This window comes from Neoarius graeffei, chromosome 12 (genome assembly GCF_027579695.1).
Source record: "Neoarius graeffei isolate fNeoGra1 chromosome 12, fNeoGra1.pri, whole genome shotgun sequence".
NCBI classification, from domain to species: Eukaryota; Metazoa; Chordata; class Actinopteri; order Siluriformes; family Ariidae; genus Neoarius; species Neoarius graeffei.
In genome coordinates, this window is record NC_083580.1 from 24,066,668 (window position 1) to 24,081,565 (window position 14,898).

Sequence of the window (14,898 nt, forward strand, 5' to 3'; positions counted from 1 at the left end):
AAATAGTGGAGCAATATCAGAAAGGAGTTTGACAGTGTAAAATTGCAAAGAGTTTGAACATATCATCATCTACAGTGCATAATATCATCAAAAGATTCAGAGAATCTGGAAGAATCTCTGTGCGTAAGGGTCAAGGCCGGAAAACCATACTGGGTGCCCGTGATCTTCAGGCCCTTAGACGGCACTGCATCACATACAGGCATGCTTCTGTATTGGAAATCACAAAATGGGCTCAGGAATATTTCCAGAGAACATTATCTGTGAACACAATTCACCGTGCCATCCGCCGTTGCCAGCTAAAACTCTATAGTTCAAAGAAGAAGCCGTATCTAAACACGATCCAGAAGCGCAGACGTCTTCTCTGGGCCAAGGCTCATTTAAAATGGACTGTGGCAAAGTGGAAAACTGTTCTGTGGTCAGACGAATCAAAATTTGAAGTTCTTTATGGCAATCATGGACGCCGTGTCATTCGGACTAAAGAGGAGAAGGATGATCCAAGTTGTCATCAGCGTTCAGTTCAGAAGCCTGCATCTCTGATGGTATGGGGTTGCATTAGTGCGTGTGGCATGGGCAGCTTACACATCTGGAAAGACACCATCAATGCTGAAAGGTATATCCAGATTCTAGAGCAACATTTGCTCCCATCCAGACAACGTCTCTTTCAGGGAAGACCTTTTATTTTCCAACATGACAATGCCAAACCACATACTGCATCAATTACAGCATCATGGCTGCGTAGAAGAAGGGTCCGGGTACTGAACTGGCCAGCCTGCAGTCCAGATCTTTTACCCATAGAAAACATTTGGCGCATCATAAAACGGAAGATACGACAAAAAAGACCTAAGACAGTTGAGCAACTAGAATCCTACATTAGACAAGAATGGGTTAACATTCCTATCCCTAAACTTGAGCAACTTGTCTCCTCAGTCCCCAGACGTTTACAGACTGTTGTAAAGAGAAAAGGGGATGTCTCACAGTGGTAAACATGGCCTTGTCCCAACTTTTTTGAGATGTGTTGTTGTCATGAAATTTAAAATCACCTAATTTTTCTCTTTAAATGATACATTTTCTCAGTTTAAACATTTGATATGTAATCTATGTTCTATTCTGAATAAAATATGGAATTTTGAAACTTCCACATCATTGCATTCCGTTTTTATTTACAATTTGTACTTTGTCCCAACTTTTTTGGAATCGGGGTTGTATATTGCAGAATAAAGGATTCACCATTCGAAATAAATGGATTAGACTAAAGAAATCGCTTTCAGATATGTTTATGCTTATTACCGAGGGAAAGTGCGTTCCTATTTTAAAATATACTCCAGGTTGTCCCCCCCTTTATGCATATTACACAACATTCAACACCAGCATCACAAGGACGACACAGCAGCGGCACAATAATACATCATCACTATTTACAGAAATGGGGGGAGGAAATACAATTATCATTTTAGGACTGTGTGGAACAGGCACAGTAGCCTGTCGGGTTTTTGTTTGTTTGTTTTTTCTTACAACACGGAGGGAGTTGAGGAGCGAGTCTAACTCCAAAATAAACTCACAGAAGGAAGGCTGTGGTTTTTTTGCCATTTTTTTATGAAGGAAAAATTTTGCCTGCAAAATAAAGTAGTTCACCACATATTCCAGTGATTTGTTTGTGGAATTTTCATAATAAAAAATAAAATCTTTATCACTAAGGGTCTCGAGATGGCTAAAGACATGATCATTCAGATCCCTTTCCTCACCTTTTTCAGCCAGTGGTCCCACCTGTGATGTAGATGTGACGCACTTCCGAGTTGTTACAGGAAGTTGTCGAAAGAGTACTGAGACTACTGAGCTATAGCGCCGGGCCTTTTCCGGGAAATAAGAGTTTCGGTCATGGCGACAGCGTGTGTATGTCAGCCTCAGTTCGGAGGTTTCAGTTTCGAAAACTGTAAGAGGTAAGAGTAGAATAATATAAAGTACATACACGTGGTGTATTTGACTTCTGCGATATTTAAATTGTTCATTTTTGGATTACGCTTCATTTTTATTATTTGCTCATGAAGTAGCTAATACGCTAACGATCTGTATGAATGATTCAGCAGATTTTCTTCCAACTATTTTGCGGTTAGTAAGAAATGTAGTTCATCACAAAATGTATACGGTTCTTTAATTTATTATATATTTTTTTCTTATTGCTGAGTACTTCCTAATTTTAAAAGGATTTTATCTGTGCAAATTCATTGCTTATACCGGTGCACCAGTTAGCCATATGCTATATGTCCACTTCATAGAATGTAAAGCTATAAATACGTTATGTCTAAGAGAGCCGTTTAGGATTAGGCCTGGAGACTAGGTTTGGGATTTAATTTTTTTTTAAGTTCGAGTTATGTAACAATAATGTTTCTAAATCAATAATATAAACGTTATAAACTTATCTGCTCTTTTATGGTTCACTCCCCCGCCCGAAAAGAGCCATAGTAACAGACTGCAAATGAGCTGTATCTTTTTAGTCAAGTCAGTTTATTTGTCTTACGCTTTTACCAACAGACACTGTCGCAAAGCAGATTTACAGGAAAAAAAGACTAAACATATGAACTAATTTTATCCCTAATTTATTTATCCCTTTTAGCTCATTTCTCCCTGAAACACGTGTTATATGATGTGTTTTGTGATCTGGGCGCTTTTTATTTTCGTCAGTAGTTGTATTTTCCAGTGATGTTTATTGTCCCATTAATGAGAATATCCAACGGAGAAACAGCAGATGTTGGGCTCAGAGTTACTGAATGCAGCGCTTTGGAGTCGGTGGCTGAGAGTTACAGCTCGTTAGTGATCTACGAGATGACACACGATGGCAATATTTAGGGCCCGAGCACCGTTCGGTGCGAAGACCCTATTGTTTTTCGAAGGATTATTATTATTATTTTTTTTGTCGCGCTAGGCTTTTTTGAGGCATTTCCCATGCACGAGAACTCATGAAATTTGATACACACATCAGTCATTGTAATCGCTTCTCAGCCACAGACGTATGGCCCAGGGACTTCATAGCGCCCCTTTTTCCATTTCCCATTGAAATGAATGGGTAGAACTTTGGAGTTCTACCCAAAGTTCTACCCTTTGGATGATGTCACGCCCAACAGGAAGTGAGGTAATTGGGCTTATATGCGTTTGGACACATGGTCATTTATAACGTACGCCTCCTAGACGGTTCGTCAGATTCATGTCAAACTTGGCAAACGTGATGCCAAGAAATTGTGAAGGGATTTTTGATATCCCTTTGGGATTTTTGATATAAATGACGGACCCTAAAATGCTTTGCAGAATCATAGTCAATCAAATATAGGTCATAAAAAGAATATTCCCCGACACCTAATTATTTTTGTTTAGTGGACCGAAAGCTACTGATGATATTGACACGTCTAATTCACATGCCTAGCACAGTATCACCATCTGGCCAAGCAGGAAATTTGCCAAAGATTTTCAATGCTTTGACGGATTGATCTATGACATGCCTGACATAGCGCCACCAACACACTCATACATGTAGCACATGCGCGCACACACACACACACACACACACTCATATGGTTGCAATCATATACACACACATGAATACTCACGAAAATGGGTAACATACAATTCTGTGCACACTCATACACACTCTCTCACAAGCATGCACTCACATGCAACATCTATGAGCACACTCTTTTTCTCACTCTCTCTCTCTCTCTCTCTCTCTCTCTCTCTCTCCCTTTGACAGACAGACACACACAATAATAGTGACCTGCCATCATTGTGCATTTTGTTGCAGACATATGAAAACTCTGCATGTACACACACACACACACTGCAGACGCAGGAAAGCTAAGATGACTTAAAGGGCTGATGACACGAACATGACTCTATGCAATTTCTTAAATAAACTATACAACATGGCAAACATGTTAGATTTCTGTTATAATTACGTGAAAAGAAGCTGTTGTTACGCGAATATCCAACTTTTAATTGCACAGCGCAAGAAAACTGGGTCCGTGGCTCGCGGCCATGTTGTGACGTCAGCAGGAGAACACGCTGCGGTTCACTGGCTGTTCTACTCTGGTTCTACTCAATGGAAATGGCGCATGAAAATGCCGGTGAACTCTCTAGTGCTAGCTCTTCCTCTTCTGGGAGTCTAGAATTGTGTTGATCTCTTCCGAATAGAATCTATGATAGCCTACCCTCTTTACCCTTTGCCTCTCATTGCTAGGCGGCAGTTACATGAAAGCCGCAAGCTTTCACAAGCAAATACATGACTGATATCACGCCGACTTTATGATTACATTTATGATTATCATGTAGAATCTATAGCTCTACGTACCTTTATCTTATGTCGTTTCACAACACATGTTCTGACAGGAGGACTGTCTTTGGATCCGGCATAGCTACTAGTAGACCCCTTCCGGAATACTGGCAGTGTTGCGAGATTGGGAGGAATCCCGCCCAGTTGGGCGGTTTCAAGTGCATTTTGGTGGGTTTTGAACATATTTTGGGCTGGAAAACTTCAGCAGTATCTGTTGCCAGCCCAAATATGTTTATATACGTTTTCCAGCCCAAAATATGTTCAAAATCCACCAAAATGCACTTGAAACCGCCCAACAGATACTGCTGACGTTTTCCAGCCCAAAATATGTTCAAAACCCACCAAAATGCACTTGAAACCGCCCAACAGATACTGCTGACGTTTTCCAGCCCAAAATATGTTCAAAACCCACCAAAATGCACTTGAAACCGCCCAACAGATACTGCTGACGTTTTCCAGCCCAAAATATGTTCAAAACCCACCAAAATGCACTTGAAACCGCCCAACTGGGCGGGAAACCTCCCAATCTGGCAACACTGTGTAGGCACTGCTGATGGTAGTAACACACGTTTGTGCTGAACTGAACACCCAAGAGATTCTTTTAAGCTGGGAAGGGTGTCAAAACAATCCAAATCGAAGTGTTCAGAGCACAGGACGGATGTTGGTGAGGGCTCCCACTTGTCACGAGTGCGCCTGACTTGCTTCACCCACTTCGCATGCAGCTCGGGATCTCTGGGAAACTTGAATAAACTTACCCCATCCTTGTAGGTTTTGGAGCAAAAGCCGGCAACACAATGCGAAGGCATAATAACTTATTTATTTATATATATATATATATATATATATATATATATATATATATATATATATATATATATATATAAAAATGTGTGTATGTATAATAATAATACTAATAATGACAAACTGAACACCTGTCGCATCAACAACAAACTGGTAAGTTAGGAGGAAGGTTCTTTCGCTGACGTCATATAGCTCCTCCTCCTCTTTCGTCTCCTGGGTACTGCAGCCCTGTCAAATTTGCCCAAATAGCCGCGTTTTTTATCATAACTTGTAAAATAGGTGCCTTCGTGAATTAATATATGGATCATCGGGAATTACTTATGTTATAAAACATCGCCAAAGATGTCAAAAACGTGTCATCAGCACTTTAAGAGTACAGCGTGAGATAGAGATAAGGAGGAGACACGTGTATAGTTTTGTACATATATAAATATACATTTTCACGCCACAGAAACACACACACACTTACAGTCTTTGTCTGTCTATCTCTCATCCATCAAGCAGTCATGGCATTTGCAACATGCACATCACCTTTGAACATTTGATGAATATATGACATGTGACTGTTGTTGTTGGGTGGCGGAATGTCCTGGATTGCAGAACCACACGTGCGAGGGCCCGTCAGAGCCGCTAGCGGCTTTAATTAACATTGTAATCTGTTTAAGCAGAGTGTACAGGTGAGGAGATAAGAGCTGGACTGATGGACTAAAGCAGCCTTTCTCAACCAGGGTGCTGTCAAAAATTATATATTCTAATATTGAAATAAATAAAATGAATTAAAATTCCAAAAAACAATAGTTACACTAATGCAGATCATTGCCGCCTCATGCATCATCAAAATTTGTCTCACGGCCCCCTTTCCCATGTCACAACGTCACTGCCAGGGTCAGCGTGACTGCGTATATTTTATATGGGGGTGCCTTGAGAATTTGCATACTTCTGAAGGGTGCCGTGACTGAAAAAAGGTTGAGAAACGCTGGGCTAAAGCACTACTGCATTGCTCTCTTTATACAGAGAGGAAACATCTCCCTGATCCAACTATCAGCGAGAAGTAGAAATGCTTTGTGTGTAATGTGGGACAGCATTAACCAAAGATGAAACGTGCTGCTGAAAAAAGTTTAGACTAAAGCTACCTCAGAATTTCAGTGCAAAATTGATGTTGGAAACCATTGAAGACCACATGAATTATGAAAACATCCTGAAAGGATATTAATAAATTGTTCAGAGTGGATTTTCCCATTGATGGGATTGGCAGTCCAATCCCCCAGCCCCCCCCCCCCCAGTTTTTTTTTTAAACTGTAAGCTTAGTCATACCATACAGGGGCTTCAAAGTTTGGGAGAATAGCAGGGTACAAATAATTTACAGCAGGGTGCAAAATGGTAAAATGTCTGCCAGCGGCAGACATAATGCACGCAAAGCTTGCAGGGGAGGGGTTTCAAAGGGGGGTGCGCCCCCCTTTGGGCACGGAAAATTTTATGAAATGCACTGAGAAATGGTGGCCTCTGGTAACTTTTAACAGTGAAAATAAAGGGTAATCAATACTATTTGGAAACTTGAAATATGAAACCATACCTCAGTCATTTTATCAAATTTCAGAAATATTTGCAAACAAACACATAAAAAGTAGTCCGATTGAAATCCACATATGGATGATATAATAATTTTAAGTCTGATGTGCACTTTGACTAAGCTAAGGTGACAAGTTTCTCCAGATTCTCTAATACTATTGAAGAATATGGTGAAATCTTGAATACAGATGAAGAACAAAACAACTTCAATTATAATCAAAATGTTTATTTTTTGGCAGTCAATAAACTGTTACATACCGTAAAATGCAGCTACATCTACTTCATCAGCTGACTTCATCATTATTAAAAAACAGCAGCTAGCAGCACTCATTGACAGTCTCAGCATTTCTATTGAAAATAACTTTTATCCAAATCTCATCAACCTAATCATGTAGGGGCCTACTGAATAGAAATTATATAAATCTAGTTATTTAGTGCGGGTTAGGCACAACAAATATTATACGAGTATGTGTGTGTGTGTGTGTGTATATATATATATATATATATATATATATATATATATATATATATATATATATATATATATATAAAAGAGAAAGAGAGATGCAAGTACGAATTTTTCATGGGGCAGGATGGTTTGGAACAGGTCATCTAAAATTGGGATATCATTTACCCGGGACGGGTATTTGAGGCGGGTCATCTAGCTTAAGCTTGATTAATGTTGTTACGCACACAGTTTGTTTTTTTTTGAGCAGCTGTCAAACGCAGACTCAACTTTACGATCTGCGATTATAATGTCTTAAGCAAGGCTGAGAAACGGTGGACTAAGACGCATTTATTTTTCTATATCAACACAATGACAAATTTGCGTTCAAAACGTACTTACCTTTCCCTCTAGATCTTTTTAGCCATGCATCCAGCATGGAGCCGCTTGCAGCTCTCTTCGTTGCCATTTGTGAGTCACATGATGGTATGAACCATTCACAGTCCATGGAACACTCTCTAAGCCAGAGTATGGCTTACATATGGCACAAGGGGCAGTAATGGCTGCACTCATGTCGAGGATGTTAGCAAAGTTGACGCGGCAACGGACATACATGACATAGTGGATGTAATTTACGTTCACAACTTTTTTTGCCGTCAGAAATATTTAATATAAAATTTTGTGACTCGACTGACAATAGCCGGCGGCATAACAAACCACAGACGGCGATTTGCCGCCGGTGACCGGCTACTTTTGAGACCGCAGGTCATACAACCAAAAATGAGAGTGCTGAACTCTGTTGATACAAGTGACTAGTTCAACAAAACATCTCTAACTGTATTTTTTTTAAATGGTGAAATTGTTGCTTGTCCTTACTTTACAGGTCAAAAATTCAGTTTGGTGAAACCTCTCACTCTGCCTCAATTCATGATAAATAGGTCTGAACACTTTTTGAGTCCAAATGTTTGTTTAAAAAAACATTCATTTTTCATAGTGCATTCAAGACTAAATCTGGATTATGGGATGTTCAAAAAGCACATGAGCGTTATGGTCAGATGTCCTCAAACCTTTGGCCGTATCTCCAATTTCATCAACATTGTGTGTACGTGTGTGTGTGTGTGAGAGAGAGAGAGAGATTGATTGTTGTCTCTGCTTTAGTCCATGAACTGCTCCATCTTGTCCCTGTATACTGATGATACTGCAAACTTGTTTATGTGGTTTGAGCTATCCTTTGCAAAATACTAATCAGTCTGCAGCATAAATTGCATTGGACTGAGCACACAGCTCTGGGGGATCATGGCATTCTATGTGGTGGTGCTGGACATGTTGATGTCAGTCCTGATGGACTGAAGTCTTAAAGTCCAAAATCCAGTTTCATTGGAAGGCCCAGAGGGCTGTTTCCTAGTAGTTTTTGTGGTATGTTTATGTTGAACATCATTTTAACATACTTGTCCTTTTTGTCCAGGTGAATGGCTGAGGATGTAACGTTCTCTGAGTGGTTAGGGCAGTAGGTGAACTGAAATGAGCCCAGATTGGTCTTTGTGTTTCCTGACTAGCTGTGTCATGGAAACACACTAACTCTCCAAGCAAAAAATTATTCAAAGTCCAAGAGGTTGCAGAAAGGTTTAGACTTTTATTAAATCAAATAATAAAAGCCATGTTTGGTTTGCAGAGTGAACTGAGTCAAAATTACAAAGTTCTCATTTTATATGCCAGGGCTCGACATTAGCACTTGCCCGATGGCCCGGCAGTGTTTGTCTTTCGGGCCACTAAATTTGGCCAAACAGTGGCCTGGGTGGGCCAGTACGTTTTCGATACAAATTAACAAATTTTATTACTCATTTTACCCAGAATTGTGAAGAAATTGTTCGTAAAATGCACCTTTTCGATACAAGGTCCGCCATCTTTGTTTTCGTCACGCTCCACTCCACGGCAGGAGTGTGTCGTCTTCGTGCATTTTCGGAGATGTTCGGCGCTGTTCGGAAGCGTCATTTTGGCGGGAAAATAGCATCTTGTAGACGAAGACGGTTGTGGCAAGGAGACCATCAGAACGGTGAAATTCAAATATAAATATGTTCAAACTCCATGCTCCCCAACCTGGCCAAAGGCCAGGTAAACAGTTTAAATACAATCGTGCATAAATTAACTATCGGGTGTTAACGAACGGCTTCATTTTGAACTCGGCAGCCAATCAGAGCGCGTGACGTCACACTTGGTTTACAACTCGCCAAATCGTAAAACAGCATTTCAACTAGGGATGTTAACCGATGACCGTTTGACCGGTGGTTGACCGAATCAACGTCAACTGGTTAATTTTTTTTTTTTTTTTGGTTGTCGGTTAAAAAAAAAAAATCAATCATTTTGAAGCTGCCGATTTTGGAGCGGAGAACCTGGAATTCTGTGTTGTAAACGCTTGGGGCATGCCATGCGGTGTAAGGACGACAGCTGACAAATCAGAAACACCCATTCAGTCATGTCCCGCCCCAGTTGAACACAGCTGCCACTCGGCGAAAGAAAAGTGTAGACACAGGCTTTTTAGCTTACAAATTACTATTCTGTTTTTTTTTTTTTTAATTATTATTAGAAGGCACATCGAGTTTAGTCCTGCCTTGGCCAGTGCATTCTGAAAGTATGTTTCGGTCTGTAGCCAACAATGCATGTTATTGCAGATCATATCTCTCCACACAAACTAAAGGCGCAGATGCCGACTTTTTCACGGCTGAATCGTGCAGATCCGATTTTTTGGGGGGGGGGGGGCGTTGGAGTGTCTGAATAATTTTAATACAGAATTTACTCTGATGAAATTATTCAGACACTCCAACGCCCCCCCCCCCCAAAAAAAAAAAAATCGGATCTGCACGATTCAGCCGTGAAAAAGGCGGCATCCGCCAAAAGGCGCGCCAGTTAACCGACTTTAACCGGCTAATGAGGCTCGGTGGTCGGTCAAGATTTTTTTTAGTTTTCGCCATCCCTAATTTCAACACGCGCTTTAGCTTCAGATGGTGTAAAATCGTTCAGACTTTGTATATTAATATCAATTTCAGGATACACTGCTAAGAAATATGGCTACATGTGTATCAAATTTTAGTGATTAAAGAATGAAGTATAAATGTTGGTTGCTATGACTGAAATAGAAGAACAGATAAAATAATGTGGTAAATTAGATCTGATCCCATATATTATTCAAATATCCAAAGATGATGAAATCTATCAAAATAGCCAAAGTAGGTCTACATTAGTTCATTACAACAAAAATAACCATTTTGACCCTCTCTGGTACAACCAGACCATGCTAAACCCAGTATACCCCCAGTTGCTAGGGTATTTGCTGTTGCCATGGCAACGGTTTATGCAAATTAGCTGAATTTGCAAAAATGTACTACTAGTTCCCCCAAGGACATATCCTGAAAATTTGGTGTTTTTATATCTTGTCTTATTAAAAAAATACAACATTTCACCCCTTTTTGGCTCACCTGAGCATACCTGTTAATTAGCTAATTAACAGGTAATTAGGGTTATAAATCACCCCCGAGCAGGTAAGGCTTTGCAAAAATCTCACTAGATTATTTCCCAAAGTCCACCCTTTCAGGAAATGTATGGTTTGTCAGTGATTCTCATGATATTTAATTAAGAAATAAAACTTCTTCATGGGCAATAAAAATGCCCATTTAAATCCAGCATGATAAGGGTTAGTATGCCACCCTCACCTTTCATCCAGACTTGGGACTGGCCTGTGTGTGTCTTGTGGCTATTATATAAAGGTGTATTTAAAAAGTTCCTTGTACTTCTATTTCTATAAGAATATCTACAGTGGTGAGAATTCAATATCTATAATGTTGAGAATATATGAGCCAAAGTTGAAACCATGACAAAAAAGGAAAATATGTCTACATCACACAGGGTGGGTTACAGGCAAAGCTTATTCTATAAACAAGTTAGTTGCATGGTGAGGCAAAACTTAACTTATTCTAAAACTTATACAAACAATTGTTAATAAAACAGTAATCAACAGCATGTGTTAAATGAACAGAGAACAAGAACAAAGGAAATTTTTAAATGTAACTAAGAAATTGATAGAACAAGAAATTCAAACAATGAAATATCAATGTGAACAAAGATTTTATATATATATATGTATGTATGTATGTATGTGTGTGTGTGTGTGTGTGTGTGTGTATGTATGTATGTGTGTGTGTGTGTGTTAGCAAAATATGAATAATCTTATTTTCATTAATTTCACCTTAAAATGCACCAGAATGCACGAATATGAATTGAAAAATCAGTTTTCTGGGGGAAGGCCCCCGGACCCCCCTCTTTGTGCAAGCACCTGTGGTGGTTTGGGTACCGTGCGCATTCAGGCCACCACATTTTCCATTTGGGCCAGTAACTTTTCAATTCCACTGGCCCAATGGGCCACCGGTGGTAAATGCTTAATGTCTAGGCCTGTATGCTGTCTCAAAGAAAAACAGTGTATACAACTAATTTAATTGGTTAATCAGTGGTTGCGTTAGACTTTTTCATTGTCCGTCATTTTGATGGACAGGGTCGTAAAAATTCCGTCATTGTCCATTGTTATCTGTCATTTTATTTTAACTTTTAAATGACAATGTATATAGGCTATAAATGCTATATATTTAATAACTTGTGTTTTCATGGACTCATTTTCATTTAAAAATTAATTCACAGAACAAGCTTGTATTATTTAATCATTTATTTATGTATTTATGATGCAAAAAGATGAACAGAGATTCTGATGTTCGGTCACTTGTGAACCCATTTTCCCTCCGCTAAAAACATTGCGGCTGTTGAGCCTTAACGGGCATATGAACAATGTTATTTTACAACGTAGCAAGACAATTGCAGTTAAAATATGAACAGTCCACTACAACGATTTAAGTGACAATCTAATTTGACCTGTTTGCGTGAGCTCAAACCTTCCTTCTGGCCCGCATGGATTTAAATTGGGAGCTCGCTTGTGCATAATCAAAGTCGTCAATGGAGAGTGCTGCCGAGGCAATTGTCATTAAATTTTGCGTCTTTGCCTCGGACAGACGACTTCTCATTGACGTTTTAATTTTATTCTGAAGGCTGAACCCGCGCTCTGCTGCGACACTGGAGACTGGAATAACCAGCGCCACTTCAGCCAAAGTTCTGAAGTCGGGAAACATTTCTCCCAGGGAAGTGATCAGAAGCCGGCAAGAGCCTCTGAAAGTTGGATTTCCCGACCCTGCTAGTACTCTCTTCATAGGGAGGAAATCCTGCAGCATGCGGTCTTTCTGCACCAGTGGTGCAGCTGCACCCTGCGGTGACCCGTAGTGGGCTGACACGGAAGGTCTTAAATAAAACAAAGTTATGTTTAAATGTTAGTTTGTCTACCCGTGCTCTCATTAAAATGATAGTTTAGCAGATATTCGAGCAGTGATGTTCCTAAGCTTGCTGGGGAAGAATACAATAAATCGGCATTTGTTTCATTTTAAAAACAAGAAAACAACTAGCCTAAATGAGCGCTATTGCATTAAGACGTACAGGCAGGGAAATGACACAAACAACCCAATGCATCTCTTTTTTTAATAGCAAAAATGACGTGTCTTCTGCAGAGAAGGGAAACATTAATACATCTCACTGTGCTAGTGGTTAGAAAAGTCCTAGCGCGGTCAGGAGCGCGATGGGGGGAACAGCCTTGCGCAGTGGCTACAATGTATACATGAGTAGCCTGTGCACTGAACATCAAGACTGCCGCAACGTCGGCTCAGATTGAAAGTGACGGCAGTGAAGACTATGTATACTGTATGTAAGAAAACTCTGCCACAACTTGCCAATCATTTCAATTGTGTGTTTCATTATGTTTTATTATTGTTATTATTAGGCTGTTATTGGTAATGGTAAACATCCGACAAATTGACCGACGGCCTTCAGATTTTTCCGTCATAGCTAAAAAAAAATCCGTCAATGACGGACAATTGTCGGTTAACGCGACCTACGTGGTTAATATGTCATGTCATATCACTTCAGCATTTTCTGTTGGGCAGTACATCTCACGCTTCTCTGAGCCAAATTTTCTAGTATGAATGGTCCATTCAGAAAGAATCAAAACACACAATAAGGAGGTGGTACACAGCATTGAGTGTGCAATGCATGATTCAAAATGACTGGGGTCAAATAAGGTTAAAGACATACAGGCCGCACGTGGAAGCTAGCACAACACTTGTGTCCTTGGCCAGTCTCCCACACCATAAGATTACACTTTTAGAATAGGCCTGCGATTTAACAGAAAACAACCTTCAGTATAAGCTCTCTCAATGCCTTTACTGTATTTTACTGTAATTATAATTCATAAACCAATTTATTAATACTTTTAATAGACTTCATTTATTCTTTACTGAAAATTGACATACTTGGCTTTGAATCAGTATATAATCATCATAAAAGAAAATTGGTGTAATTGTGGTTATATGAATCAGAATACATTTGTGATTACTTAAGGGGTGTGTGTGTTTGTGACTACATACAGTGGGGCAAAAAAGTATTTAGTCAGTCATCAATTGTGCAAGTTCTCCCACTTAAAAAGATGAGAGGCCTGTAATTTTCATCAGAGGTACACTTCAACTATGAGAGACAAAATGAGAAAAAAAAATCCAGAAAATCACATTGTCTGATTTTTAAAGAATTTATTTGCAAATTATGGTGGAAAATAAGTATTTGGTCAATAACAAAAGTTCATCTCAATACTTTGTTATATACCCTTTGTTGGCAATGACAGAGGTCAAACGTTTTCTGTAAGTCTTCAAGGTTTTCACACACTGTTGCTGGTATTTTGGCCCATTCCTCCATGCAGATCTCCTCTAGAGCAGTGATGTTTTGGGGCTGTCGCTGGGCAACACGGACTTTCAACTCCCTCCAAAGATTTTCTATGGGGTTGAGATCTGGAGATTGGCTAGGCCACTCCAGGACCTTGAAATGCTTCTGACAAAGCCACTCCTTCATTGCCCTGGCAGTGTGTTTGGGATCATTGTCATGCTGAAAGACCCAGCCATGTTTCATCTTCAATGCCCTTGCTGATGGAAGGAGGTTTTCACTCAAAATCTCACGATACATGGCCCCATTCATTCTTTCCTTTACACGGATCAGTCGTCCTGGTCCCTTTGCAGAAAAACAGCCCCAAAGCATGATGTTTCCACCCCCATACTTCACAGTAGGTATGGTGTTCTTTGGATGCAACTCAGCATTCTTTCTCCTCCAAACACGACAAGTTGAGTTTTTACCAAAAAGTTCTATTTTGGCTTCATCTGACCATATGACATTCTCCCAATCCTCTTCTGGATCATCCAAATGCTCTCTAGCAAGCTTCAGACGGGCCTGGACATGTACTGGCTTAAGCAGGGGGACACGTCTGGCACTGCAGGATTTGAGTCCCTGGCGGCGTAGTGTGTTACTGATGGTAGCCTTTGTTACTTTGGTCCCAGCTCTCTGCAGGTCATTCACTAGGTCCCCCTGTGTGGTTCTGGGATTTTTGCTCACCGTTCTTGTGATCATTTTGACCCCACGGGGTGAGATCTTGCGTGGAGCCCCAGATCGAGGGAGATTATCAGTGGTCTTGTATGTCTTCCATTTTCTAATAATTGCTCCCACAGTTGATTTCTTCACACCAAGCTGCTTGCCTCTTGCAGATTCAGTCTTCCCAGCCTGGTGCAGGTCTACAATTTTTTGTTTCTGGTGTCCTTTGACAGCTCTTTGGTCTTGGCCATAGTGGAGTTTGGAGTGTGAC

The 14,898-nt window shown here is 40.1% G+C and overlaps 1 protein-coding gene across 1 annotated transcript in view; it reads left to right on the top strand.

Annotated features, from left to right (window-relative positions):
* Positions 1 to 1,828: 1,828 nt before the first annotated feature.
* The window catches only part of psmb7 (proteasome 20S subunit beta 7), a 39,501-nt gene continuing 26,431 nt past the window's right edge, over positions 1,829 to 14,898 (top strand). Inside the window, exon 1 of the mRNA XM_060935717.1 lies at positions 1,829 to 1,937. Within this exon, the coding sequence (XP_060791700.1) occupies positions 1,876 to 1,937 (62 nt within the window). The 5' untranslated portion in view covers positions 1,829 to 1,875. The remainder of the gene's footprint in view (positions 1,938 to 14,898) is intronic.